The sequence below is a fragment of the Podarcis vaucheri genome (assembly GCF_965113315.1).
Source record: "Podarcis vaucheri genome assembly, chromosome: 16".
NCBI classification, from domain to species: Eukaryota; Metazoa; Chordata; class Lepidosauria; order Squamata; family Lacertidae; genus Podarcis; species Podarcis vaucheri.
In genome coordinates, this window is record NC_138754.1 from 14,287,979 (window position 1) to 14,311,043 (window position 23,065).

Sequence of the window (23,065 nt, forward strand, 5' to 3'; positions counted from 1 at the left end):
TCTTTAGCTTCACAAGCTGGTTGTTAAGTCCATTGTGCATGCTGCAGTTTGGCCACCACTTTGTGCTTATTGATTTGCTTAACCTGCTTGTTTTTGTTATTTTGTATTTTACTTGATTTCACTGTCAGCTTCCTTGAGCATCACTTGACAGAAAAGGTGGGACACAAATTTAACAACAAATCGACAAACAGACCAACCGACAAATGTTCATCAATGACTGCACCCCTGCAGCTAATTTTCATTGTGATCTCTTGGTGTTCCAAAGAGACATCCTATTATTATTTTTACATGTTGATTGTTCCCTGTGAAGATGAAGCTTGTATTTAACTTGTGCTTCCCACAAATGCGTGCAGTGTGCAAACTCGCTTTCATTTGGATACTGTCATGCGTTCAAAACAGTGTGTTGTGTACTACAGCCTTGAGATCGTTGGACAAAAGGCAGAAATCTCTGTGTGATACTTAATAAATATGGCCAGTGAGCAAGCAGAGGGTACTAAACGTTCAAATTATCAAAGGCTGTGCTTTGAGTGCGCCAGAAACATACACACATAAAAAAGGCCGCAACTAGAGACATCGAAGCTCAGCTAAACTACATAGCCCATAACCCAACGCGACTTAACCCTCCCGCTCCTGAATAGAACGCGGCATCCCCGTCCTGTGATTGGCCGCTTCTCTATACTCGCCGCGGCTTGCGCCCTCGCAAAGCTTCCTCATTGGGCCCGCGCCGTTCTGTCGTAGCTGCCGCTGATTGGGCGGGAGGCGCCGCCGCCGTAGCGCGTATGGTGGCCGCGCGGTCTCAGCTGGGAGCTCTGCGTTGTGTGCGCTCGGCGGAGTTCGCGTGAGCGCGGCGGGGAAAAGGCAAGATGGCGTCCGAGGTGCATTCGGAGCCCCCCAAGGCAGGGGAGATGCCGTTGCCAGGATACGCGGCCTGGTCCCCCAACGAGCTGCAGGCCAAGCTGGCCGAGATCGGGGCTCCCACGCAGGGTGAGCAGGCCCTGCTTGTGGCGGGGCGGGGGGCGCTTACAGCCTGGCGGGGGGAGGGGGACGGACAGGATCCTGCAGGCCTTTGCCGTGATCTGGAAGGACCCTCGTAGTGTGGAAGCAGCAGGAGGAGAGCGGGGAAGGTGCAGTGGGCGGGCGAACGGGGCAGTTGCCTTATATTTATTTCAGCTTTGTCACATTTATTTATACCCCATCTCCCCCCCCCCCCGCCAAGGAGCTCAAGGCGGCGTACATGGTTCTTCCCCCCCCTCCCCATTTCATCCTTATAACATCCCTGTTATAAGGTTAGGCTGTGGTTCACGCAATTGGCCCAGTATTGAACTGTTCTGACCATTTGCCACCGGGGATTTGAACCTGGAGTCTTGTGCATGCGAAGTGCTGAGCTACACTCTAGGAAGAAGGGAGTAATGGGAGGAGGATGCGAAAGGGCTCTTAGGAGCTTTGGTGACAGTGGGGAAGTAGAGCTGAGTGTCAGATTTTTGCATTTAAAGCATGGGCTCTGCTATTGAGTTGTGGTTCATTTTTGTATGTTCCTCTGAGTAAGAATTCATGGACTGCACTTTTAAAGGGGGGACGCTTTTTATGGGTTCAGTAATGTAGGTGAGGCCTGAGTTGTTATTTCCAAATTAAATTGGTGTGATGATGTTTACCTGTTCTGAAAATTCCTTTAATGTATCCATAGTGGGATTAGAGACTTTAGAGCTGGTTAGTATGGCTTCCAAGATCAGTGAATTATTATTGCAGGGGAGCAGAAATGTATCGGAACAGGAAAAGAGGGGGAATGTTGGAGAGAGGGAGAAAAATAAGGGATTTTAGTGGATGAGGTTGGAGAAATTGGGAAGGGCTGGCAGTGAATCCTTGGGGCCAGAGAACAGCAGGAAGTTGGGTGTCTTTGGAGGGTGAATGGTGAATTGAAGCTTGGTTTCCCAGACCCAAGTCCTACACTTGAAGCACTACACTATATGTACTTCACTCCAGGCAATTGAGACATTCAATAACATAGTTTAACCAGGCAGAATAACTGGAGGAAGGGTTAGAGCAGGGCCAAGGAGAGTGGTAGTGACCTAGGGAGAATCACAAGGGCCAGATAGAGAGGCCCATGGTTCTGAGTTCCTCAACCCTGTTTTGTGGGGTAGTTAGAGCAGTGTTTCCCAACCTTGAGACTCCAGCTGTTTTCGGACCACACTTCCCATCATCCCTGACCACTGGTCCTGCTAGCAAGGGATTATGGGAGTTGTAGTCCGAAAACAGCTGGAGCCCCAAGGTTGGGAAACACTGAGTTAGAGGAGGGAGGTTCAGGTTGTAGTTTTTACATTTGTGGCATATGGGAAATAGTGTTGACTTGGGCCCTCCACACCAAAATCCAGCTTTCCAGGGGCTGCAGGTGAAGAGAACAGTGTATTTGCCAAGTACCAGCAAAGAGGTTGTATTCAGGCTTCATCTCTGTGTGCAGCTGTACCTTGGTTTTTGAACAGCTTAGTTCTCGAACATTTTGGCTCCTGAATGCCGCAAACTCAAAAGTGAATGTTCCGGTTTGCGAACTATTTTGGGAAGCGGAATGTCCAATGGGTCTTCCGTGGCTTCCAATTGGCTGCAGGAGCTTCCTGTATAATGGCTTATGGTCCATGTAGCCCAGTGTTGTCTATTGAAATGGATGCCTGGGATGCTTTTTTAGGGATTGAACCAGCAACCTTTTTCATGCAAAGCAAATACTCTAAACTGAGCTATGTGTTTGTTCTCTCAAACTCACTAGGTGTCTCTAGGTAAACTACTACCACAGCTGTCATATCATGTTGATGCTGGCTGAACTTGCAGAATCACAGAATTGTAGAGTTGGAAGGGACCTCAAGGGTCATCTGGTCCAACCCCCTGCAATGAACTTGCCGGTCTTTATATAATAATTACAGGTGGCATCCAGTTGATGTGCGACCACCAACGTATGGGTCTTTTGGGTTCTAGAAGGTGGCAGGATGGGCTTATGCGCACAGGGGCCAGGAATGAAACTTCCATGCAAAATGGCTGCTGCCTGTATTGACATAATATATTTGGCCTTGAGCAGTTAACTTAACAAACACTATACAGTTGTACCTCACAAGACGAATGCCTCGTAAGACGAAAAACGCACAAGACGAAAGAGTTTTCCGTTTTTTGAGTCGTTCCGCAAGACGAATTTCCCTATGGGCTTGCTTCGCAAGACGAAACGTCTTGCGAGTTCTTGCGAGTTTGTTTCCTTTTTCTTAAAGCCGCTAAGCCGTTAATAGCCACTAAGCCGCTAATAGCCGTGCTTCGCAAGACGAAAAAACCGCAAGACGAAGAGACTCGCGGAACGGATTAATTTCGTCTTGCGAGGTACCACTGTAATTAATAATGTCAACTCCCTGCTCTTGACCTGCAGAAAGAAGGGTACGTGTGAGAGTCTGGGGATTTTTCCCTATTGAAGGTGAATGGGAGATGATGAGGGAGTTGTTTTGTTAGTACAATATGGTCAGGATGTTGGGAATGGTTGGGTGTGTGTGTGTGTCAGAAATGAGCTTGAGGAGAGTTGGTGCAGGACTGTTGGCCCTAAACTCCAATCCTGTCATCTTACCCTATGTGACATAGAGTAACCCCAGAATGACCTCAACATCTCTCTGTCCTTCCAGGTGGCCGCGAGGAGCTGGTAGAACGCTTGCAGACTTACACACTTCAGGTGAGACTGTATTTCTTGTGGCTACAAATGTGACCACCCAGAACACTTGAGGATAAGAATGCATTAAGCTGCCTGAAGGACTGGCTTGTACCCTCTCTCCAACATCCCCCAAACATTTAAAGTTGGCCAGGGGATGGGGTGGGCAGTCAGACTGAAGAAGGCCCTGCTGTTGTCTATGCCTTCTTCCCATGTCCTCTTCTTTCTCTCACAAAGCAGATGGGTGTCCTTTGTAACCTGCCTTGGGACCTTGTGGTGAGGGGCAGGCAATAAATTTTATGATGGTGTTGATGGTTGCCTCTACTACTGTTCCATCTCCTTCTTTACAGACTGGGATAGTGCTCAACAGGCCAGTTCTGCGAGGAGATGATGGAGATAAGCCGGGTTTGCCCCCCATGCCAGGCCAGGTGAGTGATATATCCAGGAAACCTCTTTGGCCACTGTTATGAGACTTCAGTGGCTTCAAGAGAGGCCATCAGCTCAGAGGCAGCCCATGTCCTTTGAATGAAACAGGTCTTGGGTTCACTCTCAGGTTCATCTCCGGTATGTTTGTTTAAAAAAATGTCAGGTAGCAGGGCTGTGAAAGACCCAAGTTTAATAAGGCAACTGAATACTGGTTGTAGTCAAACTGAAACATATGATAAGAAATTATACATCAAAATTAATACTTGACATACCAATTATCATCATCATCATCATCCTTAAATTTGTATACTACCCTTCATCTGAAGATCACAGGGTGATTCACAACATAAAAATACAAAATGAGAACACAAAGTGCATAATAAAACAAAAACAAAGCAATAATCCTCCTCCCACAAAACATTATATTCCAGATGCCCCCTTCAGATCACCCTCTTCTGATTACACTCCAGTTTGTTAGATTACCTCTTAAAATGTTGCATCCAAAACTATGGACATCTATGGGATTCTCTAGTCTAGATCATACATGTGGAGCCCTTTTTCTGCCAGATGTTGCTGAACTACAACTCCCATCAGCCCCACCAATGGTCAGGGATGATAAGAGTTGTAGTTTAGGAATATCTGGAGGGCCAGAGGGTTCCCCCTACCTGCTCTTGATGCAGCCTGACCAATGCAGAATAGCGTGGAACCTGCCACAATGCTATGCTTGAGTTCATGTAGCCGTAAAATGTATTTGCTTTTTCAGCAGATTCATCACCTTCCTGGCTCACGTCCACCTTGAGAGCCACAAAGACTTTTTGAACTTTTCATACGTACCGCTTCCAGACGAGGTCTCACCCATCCCATACGTCTGGATCTTTAACTCCTCTTGTCATTCTGTTCATGGGTGGTTGTGTCACACAGGAATCCTTAAAAACCTGAGCCAAGCGTGCTTCCAACGTCTCCCACAGCTGCCTTCTTCTCTCTTGTCTTGCAGCATCCCGGGATGCCTCTGCCGCCCCCTCCCATGGGGATGCCGCCAATGCAGCCACCGCCGCCTCCTCCGCCCCCTGGCATGGGTCTCAACTTCCCCATGGCGGTGGGGCCGCCTCCTCCACCCCCTGGCCTGGGCCCACCTCTCCGTATGCAGACGGTGGATCCCTCTGTGTTACCTGAGGAAGAACGGCTGAAGCTGGCTCAGCAGCAAGCAGCCATGTTGATCCAGCAGGAGGAGAGGGTCAAGCAGGTAATGGCTTGCTCTGTTCCTCTGTGTTTGTGTCTCGTAATGGAACAGCTCCCAGCAACACAAACTCTGCTGTGCTGCAGAACATGTTTGTAGCCTGTGCGTTTGTGTGTGTGAGAGAGGGAGCGCAAGAGTGAGACCAGAGATGGGGAGCTTGTGGTCCTCCACATGTTGGACTCCAGCTTCCATCAGCACCCGCCCTTGGGGTCGGTGGTCATGGATGTTGGGATCTGTAGTCCTACAACAGCTGGAGGGTCCATCCCTGTTTTATATTGTGAACTGAATGTTCCTACTCACCTCTCCCTTTAGATCAGTGGTTCTCAGGGTGTGGCAGGAGAGGATGGCAAGTGCAGTGGGAAGATTCAAGGACAATCAAAGAAACGTTTAAGTGTAGTATAGTATAATATCAAAATATTTTTAGTTATTTGCAGAATATGGATAGATATATTTTCAAAAGGAGAGCATATTAGGTCTAATTTGTTGTGAACAGGGATTTTTCAACTCCAACAGATTTTGAAAGATCGGAAAAGAGAAAGGCCTTTTTGTGTTGGTGAAGAGATGAGAGTTTGCTTGTCTCAAATTAGACCTAATATAAATGAGGTAACATGGCAAAAGCAAACTCACACCTCTTGTTGAGTTTGTATACATGCTTATGGTAGATATGCAAGAGGCTAATTTATAACTATATTCTGTTTGAAATCATGGAGACATCAGTCGATGTAGACATGCCTGAGCATGATGAATCAATTGTGTGATTTGTTATAAAAAGCTTCCTATGTTAGAGTCTGTGTGGTTTCTCTCCCCGTCTCAGGCTGCTGTCCTTATGGAACAGGAGCGCCAGCAAGAGATGTCTAAGCTGGCCCCCTCTGTACCTCGGGCTGCTCCAGACTTGGGGCCAAGACCTCAGGGGCTTCCAAGAGGTAAGTCCCTTTGCATCAGAGAAGGAACTTTGGCCCGTTTATGCAAAGAGGGCAAGCAGCGTCAGGCAGTCTTGCCAGAATCATTCAGGGAGGAAGAGTGTCAGACCTCACTTACTCTGTGTCATTCACATACTCTTTGGCTAGGAATTCATTCCCACTTATTCTTATTTCAAGGAACAGCATATTACATGGTGTCGTGGGAGGGGAGCCCAGAATCCTATTTATTTATTTTTTAAAGAAGATAAGTATTTATGCCCACTTTAAAAAGAGGTGTATTGGCAAGGGTTATCCCTCTGAGTCTGTACCCCTCTCAGTGAAAAGCAGGCCCCAAATTGCATTGCGCAGTAACTTGTTGAACTGAAGGAATGGCAAATCTTTGAAGTTGTTTGCTAAAAATGCCAGGCAGGGAATCTTGAGAGAATCAAAATGAAACCCTCCCCACAACCGCTCAAAATGTTAACTCTGGGGTTCTGTGCCAAGGAATGTTACACCCCCATCCCAGTTTTAGTGAAGAGCTGGATAAATTTATGGAAGGTGGGACTGTTGGCTTGGTTGTATGTGCAGAACTAAAATTGCACTTAGGAAAGCTGAGTTTGGGGGCTTGTATTAAAATTGAGCAAATATATCTGCATATTTTGGTACTTATTGTCATGGAATTCTACTCAATATTGACCCAGAGTAAATTTCAACATAGAGTTAGCAGAGTAAAAACTTAAAACACCTTGCAGGATTCCCAAAAAATATTCCAGAGGCAATTGATATTTCATCCAGCAGAGCTTTACTGCTATTGAAGGCAAATGAGCATAATGGTCACAAATCCAATACATTCAGGGTTGTGTGTTGAGTCCCCTGCTCTACACTATCTATACGTATGACTGTACAGCCATCTATTCCAGCAACAAAATCATCAAGTTTGCTGATGACACTACGGTGGTAGGGCTCATTTCAGGAGGGGATGAGTCCGCCTATCGGGATGAGGTGGAGCGGCTCTGTGTTTGGTGTGGAGAGAACAATCTGGCTCTTAATACGGCTAAGACCAAGGAATTGGTGGTGGATTACAGGAAAAAAAAGGCGGACATTCAGCCCTTGTATATCAACGGGGAACGGGTGGAGAGGGTGGCGGAATTCAGGTTTTTGGGAGTAGCTATCGATCAGGGCATGACTTGGAGCGCACATACCACTGCTCTGGTGAAGAAGGCCCAGCAGAGAATTTATTTCCTCAGACTTTTAAAGAAGAACAATCTGAGTGAGAGACTGCTGGTGTCCTTCTACCGAGGCTCCATAGAGAGCATTCTTACATACTGTATTTGTGCTTGGTTCTCCAGTTGTACAGCTAGGGAGAGGAAGGTGCTCCAGAAGGTCATAACCACAGCCCAAAGGATTATTGGTCATCCTCTCCCATCTTTGGAAGAACTGTACGGTTCCCGTTGTCTTAGGAAAGCAAATAACATCCTGCAGGATTCATCTCACCCGGGACACTGTCTGTTTGCACTACTGCCTTCTGGCAGAAGATATAGAAACATCAAGTCAAAGACAAATAGACTGAAAAACAGTTTCTATCCAAGAGCTGTGGCCCTTTTGAATGCTGTAACTCGTTAGTGTGACCTGGGAGTTTGATGGGTGTGGTGTGGGTGTGGCTGGAATGTGGTTTGTTTGGTTGTTGTTGTTGTCTTGCTTTTGTTGTTTTAAGGGATGGCATCCAATTTCGTTGCACTTTGTGCAATGTTGCACTTGTGTAATGACAATAAAGAATCTATCTATCTACATTCAGGCTTGGCCCTGTCTATAAGAAATCCAGTTGCAGCAGACTTAACTTAAACTTACAATAACTTATAATAAGCCTAAACCTTAACACTACATGCAGAACACCACACCAGAAGGAAGAGAGATAGAAAGAGAAAGTGAAACCCAGGCTCCTTCTGGCCTTCCTTTTATAGTCAGAATGACCTTGACAGAAGAGATAAGAGAACCAGTTTAAACCACCTGTTCCTCTGAAGGAATAACCCAAACATCATGAACCTTCTGCTTGTTTCTTTCACACAGAAGCTTCCAGAAGCCTCTTGAATTAATTAGAATAGGAGAGCTCTCTACACATCAGACCAATACTTTCTGCACCAAGAAATGCAAACTGGCACTTATAGAGTGGAGTTAAGAGCTAAAGAGGTTGCTCAGACACTACTCAGTGTTGTTCTCCCTCTTTGAAGCTCTTGAGAACCAAAGGAGCTAGAAACTTGCTTAAATCAGAGATTTAAGCCCCACAGGGAACCTGTGGCCTTCCGGATATTGTTGGACTACAACTCTTACCATCCATGATGTTGGTAATGCTGACAGGGGCTGATGGGAGTTGGAGTCCAACAGCATCTGCGGGGCTACAGATCCCCCACCCCCTGTCTTGGAATGGGTGTGAAAGCTTTTCAAGTGATGTCAAAGTACGCAGGTTCTTCTGACAAGTTGGGAGGTGGCACATTGACGGTGGCTGTTGCTGCGTTGCTTTCCTGTTGGGAGTTCATTTGCCAATCTTTTCCTAGGGAACCCCCCTGTGGGCTCGCCCATTGGACCACCTGGTCCGAGACCCCGTGGCCCCCCACCTCCTCCTGGAGAGGACAGCCGTGAGGTAAGACTGCTTGTTACAGATGTGGGGGGTGGTAGGCTTGGCAGGGTGGCAGGGAAACTGCTTTGGGGAACGGGAGAAATTGAGCGAGTTAAGATGAGCCTGCTTGATCAGGGCAGTGGCCCGTCTAGTCCGGCATCCTGACCTCCCAGCAGCCCAGCCCATGGGAAACCAGCAAGCAGGATCCAAGTGCAAGACCCCTCTCCTCTCCTGTGGTTTCCAGCAATTGGTATTCAGAAGCATTGCTGCCTCCAAATATGGAAGACAGAGCGTAGCTTTTGTGACCAGTAGCCTTTGATAGCCCTCTTCTCCCTGAATTTGCCTAATCCTCTTTTAAAGCCATCCAGATGACACAACCTTGATGGCAGAAAGTGAGGAGGAATTAAAGAACCTTTTAATGAGGGTGAAAGCTCAACATCAAAAAAAACCTAAGATCATGGCCACTGGTCGCATCACCTCCTGGCAAATAGAAGGGGAAGAAATGGAGGCAGTGAGAGATTTCACTTTCTTGGGCTCCATGATCACTGCAGATGGTGACAGCAGCCACGAAATTAAAAGACGCCTGCTTCTTGGGAGGAAAGCCGTGACAAACCTAGACAGCATCTTAAAAAGCGGAGACATCACCTTGCCGACAAAGGTCTGTATACTTAAAGCTATGATTTTCCCAGTAGTGATGTATGGAAGTGAGAGGTGGACCATAAAGAAGGCTGATCACTGAAGAATTGATGCTTTTGAATTATGTTGCTGGAGGAGACTCTTGAGAGTCCCATGGACTGCAAGAAGATCAAACCTCTCCATTCTGAAGGAAATCAGCCCTGAGTGCTCCCTGGAAGGACAGATCCTGAAACTGAGGCTCCAATACTTTGGCCACCTCATGAGAAGAGAAGACTCCCTGGAAAAGACCCTGATGTTGGGAAAGATGGAGGGCACAAAGAGAAGAGGATGGCTGAGGACGAGATGGTTGGACAGTGTTCTCGAAGCTACTAAAAAGAGTTTGACCAAACTGCGGGAGGCAATGGAAGACAGGAGTGCCTGGCGTGCTCTGGTCCATGGGGTCACAAAGAGTCGGACACTACTAAACAACAACAAAGTTGGTGGCTATCTTGTGGGAGGTTGTGAGTTAGGGAATAGGCATTCTTGCCCTAGGTTGGCTTCAGATGGGAGGGAGGTTCCAGCAGTCAGATATGGGCGGTGCTGGGAGTGTGCTGCCTGGTGCAGCCTGTGTTCTTGACAGACGCAGCTTGAATGAAAACAAACTCAGGATTAGACAAAAGCTGAAAGATCTGCATTTGGAAACAGATTGAGGCCACTTTTGTCTAAGAAACTTTGTTTCGCCTTCCAGGTTGATGAGTCCGGCGTGGGTCCCAAAATCCCTCAAGCCCTAGAGAAGATCCTCCAGCTGAAGGAGATTCGCCAGGAGGAGCTCACAGCTGTGCCAAGCGCCACAGGTACTGGGTCACCTGAGGCAAAGGTTAAAGTTGAAATTGAGACACACAGTCAGGGCTGTGGAACCTTTTTCAGCCCAAGGGTTGCATTCTCTCCTGGGTAACCTTCTGGGGCGGGGGCACGTGCCAGTGGTGGGCAGGGCCAGAGGCAAGAAGGGGCAGAACAACTAATGTGAATTTTAACTTCCCACAGTAGACTGGTTTCTGCAAGCACTCACAAATCCCACTCTATATGATCCTTCATTTAGGCAAATGTGAAGCATTATCAGAGTTCAAGGACACATTCCAGCCAGGCAGAAACACTCGAGGCTGTGGAGCAAGGCCAGTTGTGGGTGTGGCCCATGGAGAGCCCCAAGGGCCCGGCAGAGAGGTCTGGAGGGCTGCATTTAACCCCTGGGTCTGAGGTTCTCTAGCCCTGCTCTAGGTGAACTTGTGTGTGTGTTCCATGCGGTCACATGACCAATATAGGAGTTGAAATTTTACTTCTAACCAGAGGTGTCAGGTTGCCCCAAGACTGAGGGGTCCCGAAGCACGTCATGCATGTGTGATGTCGCATCAACTGGAGGAGGCCAAGCGCTCTATAGGAGCCGGCCACTGAACTTGTGACTCACACGCTCTGGGCCCTCTCAAGCTGGGTTCTGAGACCCACATCACATTCTGTGCCTTCTTTCTGCACTTTGCGGAATGGCAGTAAAGGCAGCCGAAGAGCAGATTGTGGCAGATCATGGCTGACTGATGCATGCTTTCTGCAAGAGATTATTAGGCCTGGCTTCCTGTATCTTCTTTGCTACCCATTCGCTCACACTTGTGCTTTTCCATAGATGATGACATGGAGACTGACCTGAGGGTGTTGGCTGGTATCTCCGCTTCAGATGCTGAAGAGGATGCTTTGGCTCTGTCGAAGAAAGAGGTGAGGAGGCAGGGGTCTTAAAACTCTGGGGGCCTGTGAATGGGGCGCACACATGCACAGTCCCCCCCCCAAATGCAATATGTCATATGCAAACTTTTGTGTGTGTGTGTTCATGTGCATTTTTCTGTGGGGTGGGGGAGATCCATAGCTTTCATCAGATTCTCAAAGGAGTCTCAAAAGGCTAAAGAACCACTAATGTAGAGAGCCACAGATTCGCCACCTCTGAACTACTCCCGCCAGCTCTGGCTAACACGACCAGTGGTCAGGGCAAGTTGGCCACCCCTGAACTGCAGCCAGTGGCAGCTTCCGTTTTCTGTAAGCCTTTGGCTCCTCTGCAAAGCTGAGCTGTCCTGGCCTATTAAGGCGAGCAGAAGCTTACCGATGGGTGGTGTGTTCTGGCAGCTGTATAAAAAGGGGGTGGGGAAAGGGTCAGTCAAGTGAGACTTTAGAGCAGCCTTTCTCAACCTGTGGATCCCCAGATGTTGTTGAACTACAACTCTCATCACCCCTAGCTAGCAAGGCCAGAGCTCAGGGATAATGGGAGTTGCAGTCCAACAACATCTGGGGACCCAACAGGTTGAGAACCGCTGCTTTAGAGCATGAGCAGAGGATGTTTCCCCCCAGGTGGTAGAAAGAGCCGGTTCCTAAGAACTGGGCTGCCTTGGAGGCAGTGATGTTGCCCTGTCAGAGGAAATGTGTCCTGTGTTGGCCCCGTATCTTTGGGATGTCTGCCCCAAGGGAAATGCATTTGACACCCTCCTTGTTGGCCTTTTGGAGAGCCTCACAAGACCTTTTTGATTCCATTATGGTGCTGTTTTATCTGCTGCTGCTTTAATGCTTTCTTGAGTATTAATAATTTGTGATTTTACTTTTGTTTGACTTCTTCTAAATGGTCTCAGGAGGCTAATTGATCCTGAAAGTTAAAAAACAAAACATTAAAGTTGCTGCAGTATGCCAATATAGTGTGGCAACACTTACTGTCTGGAACTCTGCTTATTGATACTAGTGTTGTACCATTATTGACACCTGCTGAAATCATTTTTGTTTAGACAAGCCTACACAGACATACAATTTTATTATGTATATTTGGGTTGTTTTGAGTCTTAATTATTTTATTTGTGGATTCTTACTAGTATCTTATTTTAAGCAGCTTAGTAGTATGTAAATCTTGTTAAATCTAAGTAATCTTAGGCATTTGGTCTGCTTGACAGAAAAACCGCAAGCGGCGAAACCGGAAGAAGAAGAAGAAACAGCAGCAGCAGCAGCAGGGCACATCCCCGAAAGAGAGCCCCCCTTCCCAGGATGCCAAGGGGCGTGGGGAGGAGTCTGGGGGCGATGGCCCAGTGGAAATTGAGTATGTCACTGAGGAGCCAGAGATCTATGACCCCAACTTCATTTTCTTCAAGAGGATCTTTGAGGCATTCAAGGTATGAGGAGGGCCTGGGATTTCCTGATCTTGTCCCCTGCATTTACAGGGGTACCTCCGCTTGTGTATCCCTCTGGCTACGAAAACTTTGGAATGCATAAGCGGCAAACCCGGAAGTATTTTTCGGGGTTTTGCCGCATGCGCAGAAGCGCTCTACCGCCACATGTGTGTGCGCAGAAGTGGTCTTGCGAAAACCTCGGGATCCGGCCGGACCTCCGGAACGGATCCCATCCACAACCGGAGGTACCACTGTATATGGGATATGAATGTAACAAATTGAAATTACTTTTTTATGGGGAGGAACTTCAGATCGTTAGAAATGGCTGTCAAACAAGTGCATGTGAACTTTTGCTGAAAACGTATTAAATGTATTAAAGTCCCACCATCCCTAACCATTAATGGTGGGACTGATGGGAGTCAGGAGTGAGCATTATTGCCCCTCTAAAGGGCTTGATAAACATGGCAAGTTCTCCTTACCTTTCTATGGAAGGTGTTGGACCTAGTTTACATTATAAAAAGAGAGAGACTCCACTGCTTCCCTGTGTGTGTGCTTAGTTCTAAGAAGGAGGAACGGGGAGTCCCTGCCTCACCTTTTGCTCTTCCCTTGCCACAGCTGACCGATGATGTTAAAAAGGACAAGGAGAAGGAACCGGAGAAAGCAGACAAGGTGGCCAGTTCAGCTCTCCCCAAGAAGAAGGGCTTTGAGGAGGAGAGGAAAGACAGTGACGACAGCTCGGATGATGAGCAGGTGAGTGCATCTCAGGGGTGGGGAGAAATGCTCTCACTCCACCTGCCCGGGACCCTCGGTTCCTAAGAACTGCTTGCCACACCCCATGATGCAAATGGACAGGTGTCCCCTAACTCCTGAAGAGTGAAACCTCCAAGTTCAGAGGCAGTCTGCCTCCGACTGTCAGGTTCCCAGGGTGGAATCCTTTCTTCACGCAACTCCTCCTTTCTTTTGAGCTTTTGGGAGTCTGCAAGGCGGACGGTGGGGGTTGGGGGGGAGTGCTGTGGAAGCCACAGTACTTGAAATAAAGTGCAAGTTAACAATAAGAGGAAATGACAGCCTGCCCCTCCCTACTGTGTGCAGGAGAAGAAGCCAGAGGCTCCCAAACTGTCCAAGAAGAAGCTTCGGCGGATGAATCGCTTTACGGTGGCTGAGCTCAAACAGGTATGATTCTTGGTGTGTGGTGTGCACGTGCATGTCTGTCTGGAGGGTAACAGGGGGAGGGACACTGGTACAGTTGATTCCCTCTTTAAAAGGATTTGGAAGTCTGCCTTTCCATCCCAGGAGGCTGTCCCCTCATTGGTTCTTCCACCTTCCTCCTGCCCGCCCCCCAATTTCTGCCTATTGCTGATGCATTTGAGAGCTGGCCCAAAACAGAGATGTAACTCTTCCGGGAGCTATGGTGTGTGACACGTGAAGGGTGTCCTAACTGGTGATGTGAGGTGAGAACATTCTCCAGAGTGTATTCTCGAGAAAATTCTCTGCTAGAAAATTCTCGGGAGAATATTCTCCACAAATTTTAAATTCTAATGTAAGAACCAGTTTTACAACCCTCATTTAAAGAACACACTCATGTAGCGGACCTGAGGTTTTTTTTTTTAATATTCCTTTTACTTTAAAAGCTATGCTTCATACATACACGACATAATTAGAATTCAAAGTTGATGGTAAATATATGGTTAGTTGCAGGCTTAGTGCTTAACGTGAGTCATTCACGTTGAATTTTCAGTTTCAAGTTTGGTGCAAAAAATCAAAGAATGTGAACTCACTGCATTGCCCCACTGAATAAAAGTATCTGTACAGTTTTTGGTTGCCATCTGAACAAGTTTACCCATGAATAAACATGTATATTGACTTATTATATCATTTTCAATGCATTAAATGAATATTCTCCTATTTTAAATGAAAATTCTCTAATATTCTCGAGAATATTCTGCAAAAGATTATTCTCGAGAATTTAACGTCACTACTCCTAACTGGCTGTGATTTGTGGATCTAGAGAGGCTGCTGTGGCTCAAGGTGCAGCCTTGCCTCTGCTGCGGGATTAACACCATGTGCTCATGTGGAGTTGGGAGTGAGAAGCGCGACTTGCATGGCGAGATAGGAAGGGTTCGCTCTGACCCAAAGGGCAGGAAGAGTTGGCCCCATTTCAGCCCTGTCCTCCCCGCAGCTGGTGGCCCGTCCTGACGTGGTGGAGATGCACGACGTGACAGCCCAGGACCCCAAGCTGCTCGTCCACCTGAAGGCCACGCGCAACTCTGTCCCTGTCCCCCGGCACTGGTGCTTCAAACGCAAATATCTGCAAGGCAAGAGGGGCATCGAGAAGCCGCCCTTTGAGCTCCCCGAGTTCATCAAGCGCACGGGCATCCAGGAGATGAGAGAGGCTCTGCAGGAAAAGGTCAGTCTGTGTCCCCCTCCCCTCCAAAAACACAGGCAGGGCCCTGAAATTCACAGGAGTGTCAAGTGCTTGCTGTGGGGGGGGGGGAGTTGCTTAGACTGCCCTTCGCTTTTGCCCATCTGCGTGTGCACAAGACCAGCCCAACTGTTAAGCAAAGGGGGTAGTTTCCTCGGGCAAGGAGTTGCAGAACAGAGCTCTCTGGGCCACACTCTCCTGACCTAGCCAGCTGCCATCGGAACAGCTTGGATTAAGAACGCTGCAAACCTGGAAGTAGGTGTTTTGGTTTGTCAACTTTGCCTTGGAATAATGTTTCGCTTCCTGTTGAGTGTGTCCCATTTGTAAATTGAGTCCCCCGCTGCTATGGGAAAGCAGCACACTTTATTTTAAGATCGGACTTCTGGAACGGATTAAGTTTGTAAACCAAGGTACCACTGTACTCTAACAGTGGGGAACTAGATCTGGCCAGTGAACTGGATCCTTGTCTGCCCCTTTTAGATGCCTCTGCCATCGGGTGGCAGCTGAGGATTGTATCCAATGAAATTTTACTTAAAGCAGAGCCACTGAGATTAATCAACCTCTGTTGGTCGTGTTGGTTGCTTTCAGTGAGTCTGCTTTGAGTACAACAAACATTGGCTACCACCGTGAGATCCTCAGGAGGCTGAAGCCTACACCTCCCTGGAATTGTGGCCTGCACACTTTGAACTTGGTGCTAACCAGATTTCCCAGCAGTTTCAGGGAGATGGTTAAACCTGGCATTACCCTGTAGCCTTTGGGCGACCTGTGACCCTTGGCCAAATTTCATACATCCTGGCAAAGACAGGGTACATGTAGGCCTCCGTTTTGTAACCTACTTCTTTCGTGTTCCACCCCCTCCTAGGAGGAGCAGAAGACCATGAAGTCCAAGATGAGGGAGAAAGTTCGTCCCAAGATGGGCAAAATCGATATCGATTACCAGAAGCTGCACGACGCCTTCTTCAAGTGGCAGACCAAACCCAAGCTGACCATCCATGGCGACCTGTATTACGAGGTAGCAGAGGAGCCCTCGGTGGAGGCTGACCCATGAGGGCGAATGGGACACTGCCCCTCCGACCTCTGCCAGCCCCCACCTGCCTGTCGCCTTAGTCAGAGCCAGCTCAGCGGGTGGTACCAGCTGTCAGCCTTGCCCTGCTCCTGCATCGCAGTGCTGCCCTGGTAGAACTCTGCAGGGATGGAGGATAAGGACAAGGCTTGAGTTGGTTTGCTCTATCTGTCATTGGCTCTGACACCACCCGCTTCCGGCTTCCCTGTTTTCCACCTCTCCAGCCCCGACAAACACCAGTCCCCCGGCATGCCATGTTGTCTGGACAAGTCTTCCCTCTGGAAAGGGTTGGGTGGGTAGGAGGGAGGGAGGGAAGCCATTTGGAGGACCCAACTCCTTTCTGATTTCATCTCCTCTTCCCTGCCAGGGTAAGGAGTTTGAGACGCGGCTGAAGGAGAAGAAGCCTGGGGACCTGTCCGACGAGTTGCGCATTGCGCTGGGCATGCCCGTCGGGCCGGTGAGTGGCAGAAGGCTAAGCCCAGTGGCCCTCCCAGCCACCAGGGCTGACAGGAGGATAGGCTCTCATGGAAGGCAGAATTGGAGGAAAGGTGGGCAGAATGCGGGCTGCCGGCTCACCAGGTTTCCGAGGAACCTACATCCTCCAGATCCCCATTTTAGCAAATTCAGGAGTGAAGCTATTTTCAGGAAGTGTAAATTAAGCTGGTTGCACCCAACTTTAGGGTTTTAAACGGCCTTGGCCCAGTATACCTGAAGGAGCATCTCCACCCCCATCACTCAGCCCAGACACTGAGATCCAGCTCCGAGGGTCTTTTGTTGGTTCCCTCACTGCGAGAAGGGAAGTTACAGGGAACCAGGAAGAGGGCCTTCTCGGTAGTGGCACCTGCTCTGTGGAACACCCTCCCTTTAGATGTCAAGGAGATAAAGAACTATACAACTTTCTGAAGGCAGCCCTGTATAGGGAAGTTTTTAATGTTTGATGCTTTGTTATGTTTTATATATTCTATAAGCCACCCAGAGTGGCTGGGGAAACCCAGCCAGATGGGCGGGGTAATATGATAATGATAATAATAATAATAATAATAATAATAATAATAATAATAATAATAATGATAGTGCTAGACCTGCTAGCATTAATAAGCCCGGTAAGTTACTCATGCACATTAATTTCAGTGGGCCTCCTCTGAGTAGAACTATCAGAACTGAGTGTGTTATTTACTTCCTTACTGTTCAGACACCCCACCCGCACAGGAGCTTATCTCCTGGTTTCGTTTTGTTGGCAGGTAATAAAATTTGGGGCCGTGTATTTGGGTAGGAGATTGTGGATTGTTTCCTTCCCAGAATAGGCCGATTGAAACTGATGAAGCCGGGGTCTTCTCTGAGTAGGATTAGCATTGAATGCAACCCCGCGGGAGGAGGGGGAGGGCTGTGAGAATGGAAAGCAGAGCGTGGCGCATACAGCATGAGATAGCGGGGAAGGGGAGCTGGGGGGTTGGGGTAATGCAAGCGGAGAGGCTTCTGTGACTGATGAATGTCTTTTTTCTTCCCCGCCGCCAACAAGAACGCACACAAAGTCCCTCCTCCCTGGCTGATTGCCATGCAGCGCTACGGTCCGCCCCCCTCCTATCCCAACCTGAAGATTCCGGGCTTGAATTCCCCGATCCCAGAGGTGAGCAGAGTCATTCCCTTCGTTGCCACCTTGGCTTTTTCTCACTTGCTAGAAAACATGGCCAGTTGGTGACCTGTATTACTATTAGTGGCTCTAAATGGGGCACTGCCCCACCAACCTCCGCCTGCCCTCAGCCAGCCCCTGCCTCCCTGCCTTCTTACAATCATTCCAAGGGGTGGCAGCTCAGTCTCGGTGTTGCCTTTGTAGAACTCAGCAGGCAAGAGGAGAATGGGGGGTGAAACTGGAATGAATTGGCTCCTCCATCCTCCACCCCACCAGTCCCAGTGGGGACTACCCATCAGGGATTGGTGGGCAGGACCTGTAGCAGGGGGAGCTGTGTCTCGTGCGTGCTGGAAGCCCCAAGCTCAATCCCTATTGGCATCTCCAGGCAGGGCTGGGAGAAATCCCCTTTGAAATCACAGAGAGCTGCTGGTATGTGACTGTAGACAGTACTGAGCGAGACGGACCAAAGCTCTGATATGGTGCATGGCGGCTTCCCAAACGAGCTGGAGTCTGGCCTGCACAGATCTCCAGTGATTCGTTTGCTCCCCACCCCCGCAATGGAGTCTGCTAGGAAAGGCTTTGCTTTGCTGAAAGCCCTACCGAGGCCCCTTAGCTGTGGTCCACACACTTCTGGGTCCCTCTCTAAAGTCTTGAGGGCTAGAAAGTTGGGCTCCTCAGCTGAGAGTCTCAAGGGGCTGCATTTCCCCCCTCGTACCAATTTCAGTACTTGTGGATTACATCCGGCACCAAATGGTGCGCGAGTATTGAAGAGGGATCATAGAGTCATAGTTGGAAGGGGTCCTGAGGATCACCTAGTCCGGGGTTTCCCAAACTTGGGTTTCCAGCTGTTTTTAGACTACAGTTCCCATCATCCCTGACCACTGGTCCTGCTAGCTAAGGATGAGAGTTGTAGTCCAAAAACAGCTAGAAACCCTGGCCTAGTCCAAGCCCCTCCAATGCAGCAATATGCAGCTCTCCCTTACGGGGATCAAACCTGCAACCTTGGCGTTAGCAGCACCATGCTCTAACCAACTGAGCTATCCAGGCTGGGGCTTGGAAGTCCCTCACACCACAAAGTAATACTGCACTCGCAGGAGCTTTGGGATGGAGGGGGGAGCCCAGAGAACGCTTCCCAGCTCCTCCTGTCCACTGCTGAATGACTTGACTCACCTTCGCCTCCTTTTTCTCCAGGGATGCTCATTCGGGTACCACGCTGGGGGCTGGGGCAAGCCCCCAGTGGATGAGACTGGGAAGCCCCTCTACGGAGATGTCTTTGGGACCAACGCGGCTGAATTCCAGGTAGGCATCGGGAGCCTCACTTGCTTGGTGGCCAGGGTTGCCGCCTCTGGGTTTGACCGCTTGTCCAGAGCCCTTGCTCTGTGTTGCGTTTGGAACTGCTGGCCTGGGAGGTGATGGGATCACGTTTTCTCTCCCCCGCCATTAGACCAAGACAGAGGAGGAAGAGATTGACCGGACACCGTGGGGAGAACTGGAGCCCTCCGATGAAGAATCCTCTGAGGAGGAAGAAGACGAGGAGAGTGATGAAGAGAAACCGGACGAGACTGGTTTCATCACTCCAGCAGACAGGCAAGTAGCTGTGATTCTGGGTCCCTTCGGCTCTACAGTTCTCTGATTTTAAGTGCCTGACGCTCCCTCTTGCCATGCCTTCGCTGAGCAAGTATCAGTGTCTGCCATTGCTGGGCACCTGCCTGGCACCCACGTCCCCGCAGAGAGGGTCCACTGCTCCCCCAACCATCCCAGCGCCTCCTGGTTCTGTCACTGGTGATGAGGAAGTGGCGCAACATTCCCCCACTTGGCTTGCATTTTTCTCTGAGCCACACTGGTTGGGGTTATTGGGAGCTGTAGGCCAAGGCTTATGGAGGCCACCAGGGTTATTTATGGAAGGTTGACTCTGGCAGAGGCCAAGGGCAAGCAAATGGGCATTAGTGGAGGAGGAGCTGGGCCCGTCTTGCCCAGGACACACAGACACCCCTGCAGAGACAGAGTGGATCCCTGGGACTAGAGTTGTTTTGAGACCATCGCTTGGCCTTTGACCACCCCTTCTGATCTTTCTCCAGTGGTCTGATCACGCCTGGGGGCTTTTCCTCGGTCCCCGCTGGCATGGAGACGCCTGAACTCATTGAACTGCGTAAGAAGAAGATTGAGGAGGCCATGGATGGGTAAGTGTTGGCTGCTTCTTTCCTCAGCCGCCTCCCGGGGGTTGTTGGGTGCTTTGGGAGCAGGTGGGCATTGCTTGCTCAAATCATGGGTCAAACAGGAGAGCCTGGAAGGCCACGATTGGCACGGAGACCAAAGGTTCCCCTCCCTTGTGGAAGAACCTGTTAGCACTGGCCCAGAGCTTTGTCTCCACCACGTGTGGCAAGATTCTTCCTGGCTAATCTGCGCCCATCCACCTTCTCTCTGCCCTTTCCCATGATGCTGAGTGTTTCTTCTCTCCCTCATGTTCTCCTCAATAGCAGCGAGACGCCCCAGCTCTTCACCGTTCTGCCAGAGAAGAGGACTGCGACAGTCGGCGGGGCCATGATGGGCTCCACTCACATCTATGACATGGCGACGGTAAGAAGAGGCTGGCTTTAGTTCTGCCTTCTGCTGAAGGATGTTTGGGCCCAAGTAGCTGAAGGAGCACCTCCCATATCAACCTCATGTGTTTTAAGGATGTAGGAAGGGCCTGGCAGCAGGATCTGGCCAAAGGCTCATCTAGTTCTCCGTCCTGTTCTTGCCTCCTGCAAGCCTAAACACAGGGCCTGAATGCAGCAACAGTCTCCCTCCATTGTGATTCCCAGTATCTGGAGGCACACTACCTCTGACATCAGAGCCTTCTGTGCATTCTCCCTGTAGGAGAGGAACCCTCTGAATGTTCAAGAGAGTGCCTACTCTGTGGTGGCCCCTCAACCCTGCAATTCTCTCTTAGTTGAGGGACACCTGGAGCCAGCACTGTAGACTTCGTGGCACCAGGTTAAAAACTTTGTAAAAATTTGCCCAGGCATCTTGGGCTCCTGCACCCCCCCCCCTTATTTTTTATTTTTGTTCCATTGATTTATGCTTTCAAACGCTGCCTTGTGGGTTTTCATTTTGTACATACGCTGCCCTGAAACCCATTTTTGGAACAAGGTGTGCACTGTATGTGTTCCTAAAGCAAGCAGATTCAGTTTTAGGGATAGGTGAGCAGAGCAGGCTTGGAGGGGCAGCCACCTGGCTTCTGCTTCAGATATACTAGACTGGGGATGGAGAGAAGGAAAGTTAACAACTGTCCTGGAGCAAAGTTCAGCCACTGTGTCACTCTGCAGGGACAAGAGAACAAAAATAATGATAAATTAAAATTACTTCCCTGTAGGTCCTTACAGACATGTATCACTTTAAGCTTAAAGAACCCTTGCTTCAAATGTTTTAATTCCCGTTCCCTGTTGCTTGAAAAAAGAGTTAAATCAAAGGAAGTGGGAGATGAGACCACCTCCTCAAGAATTGTTCGCAGGGACAACGTTGCATTGGTGGAGCCTGGTTCTCTGCACGTAAGATGCACACACTTACTTTCAGAGTAGACCCATTGACATGGATGGCAACTTAGGCCCATTAATTTCATCGGGTCTCCTGTGAAGCAGAAATTACTTGGATACCAGAGTCGCAGGTGGAAAAGTGGGACTTCAGTGTGAGAGAGAGAGACATATGGATGCACACACACAACATGGCGTGTGTGCGAAGAGAGACAAACGAGTGCTGGTCCATAAAGCATGTGTGAACAGGAGTTGGGCAGTTGCTCCTGAGTGATACCCTCAGTTGGGGAGTCCCCCGTGTTGGCTTGCCCACCTTCCTGCAGATGGACTTACTCCAAAGCAAGGCTTTTGCAGGCAGCTCTCTGCTTCCGCAGCTGAGAGGTGGGCTGCCTGCAACACCCCTCTGTGTTTGCATGTGGTTTGGGAGGCAAGAGATAGCGACCCCCCCACCCGCAAACACCTTACACCAGTATCCGCTGTTGGCTGCCTCCTCCCTCCCCCCCCTCCCCTGCGTTCGCTTGCAGGTGATGAGCCGCAAAGGTCCCGGGCCAGAGATCCAGGGCGTGGAGGTGGCCTTGGCCCCCGAGGAGCTGGAGCTGGACCCCATGGCCATGACGCAGAAGTACGAGGAGCACGTGCGGGAGCAGCAAGCCCAGGTGGAAAAGGAGGACTTCAGCGACATGGTGGCTGAGCATGCTGCCAAGCAGAAGGTGAGGGGACCTGTGGAATGGAGGGGACTGGCCAGCCTGGACAGTTGGCAAAGCCATGGAGAGCTCCCACAGGCCAGGCTCTTTGCCTGCCTCTCTCCACACTGTGTACTCTGGAAGTGGCTCTGCGGGAGAGAAGGGCCTTTTCCGGCACCCGCTATCTGATCTTAAGCTGGAGATGGTGGGGTTTGACCCCAGGCCCTTCTGTATGCCAAGCAGGTTCTCCATTATCCCTCCCATGGGATGTCCTAGAACAGGGTTTCCCAAACTTGGGTCTCTAGCTGTTTTTGGACTACAGGTCCCATCACCCATGACCACTGGTGATGATGGGAGTTGTATTCCTGAAACAGCAGAAAACCCTGTCCTAGAATGACAAAATGCAGCTGCTGTGAGGGAGGTGAAAGGGCTGTGGGTGGCCTTGTAGGGAGAGGAATTCAAGCGGGGTTCAGGGATGGGACAGAGGCTGGGTTGCTGGCAGGGAGGTGGGGGCCAAGAGAGCCAGTCTACGTGTCAGGTGTTGTGGATGGAAGGGGGACAGCGAAAGCAGCAGGCCCCGTCAGAAACTTGTAGCAAGAAGCCGAGGAAAGGCAGAGGAGGGGGAAAGAGATTACAGGGCCCTAAGGGAAGAGGGGGGGGTGCGGGTGGAGTTCACACAGCAGTTTGGGAGAGGTGATGCAGTTGCATAGCGGGTGGGGAGGGTTGTGTGCAGGCATGCATATATGCCTTTTCACATTGGGGTTTTTTTGTGGGGGGTGGGGTGGAATCAAATTCTCCGGCATTATCAGCATGTTGTGACTGCCCTCTCTGCTCCTCCAGCAAAAGAAGCGGAAAGCACAGCCCCAGGACACCAGGGCAGGAGCCAAGAAGTACAAAGAATTCAAGTTCTAGCCCAGCTCCGAAATGTCTCAGCGGTTCCTGTTTGTCGTTCATTTTTAATCCCCTCCCTCCCTCCCGCTTCCATTTCTCCTTTGCACCCACTGGCTCTCGTGTTGTTCTCGTGTCTTCCGTCTGGATAAAGATGTGGAATATTTTGTAAATAAAGTCAGAGTTGCTCTCTGGAGGTCTTTGTTTACTTAGGTGGAGGAGGG

General features: G+C 49.6%; 1 protein-coding gene across 1 annotated transcript; it reads left to right on the forward strand.

The window, feature by feature from the left end:
• Positions 1-799: 799 nt before the first annotated feature.
• SF3B2 (splicing factor 3b subunit 2) lies at positions 800-23,037 on the forward strand. Its single transcript, XM_082202715.1, has 21 exons — positions 800-984; positions 3,645-3,691; positions 4,018-4,095; positions 5,088-5,336; positions 6,145-6,253; positions 8,782-8,867; positions 10,207-10,312; positions 11,131-11,219; positions 12,431-12,646; positions 13,259-13,393; positions 13,736-13,816; positions 14,823-15,050; positions 15,928-16,077; positions 16,496-16,585; positions 17,648-17,755; positions 18,950-19,057; positions 19,203-19,345; positions 19,837-19,938; positions 20,236-20,335; positions 21,795-21,980; positions 22,794-23,037. The coding sequence occupies exons 1-21, from the start codon at positions 864-866 to the stop codon at positions 22,863-22,865; spliced, it is 2,604 nt and encodes an 867-aa protein (XP_082058841.1). The 5' UTR covers positions 800-863; the 3' UTR covers positions 22,866-23,037.
• Positions 23,038-23,065: the final 28 nt, after the last annotated feature.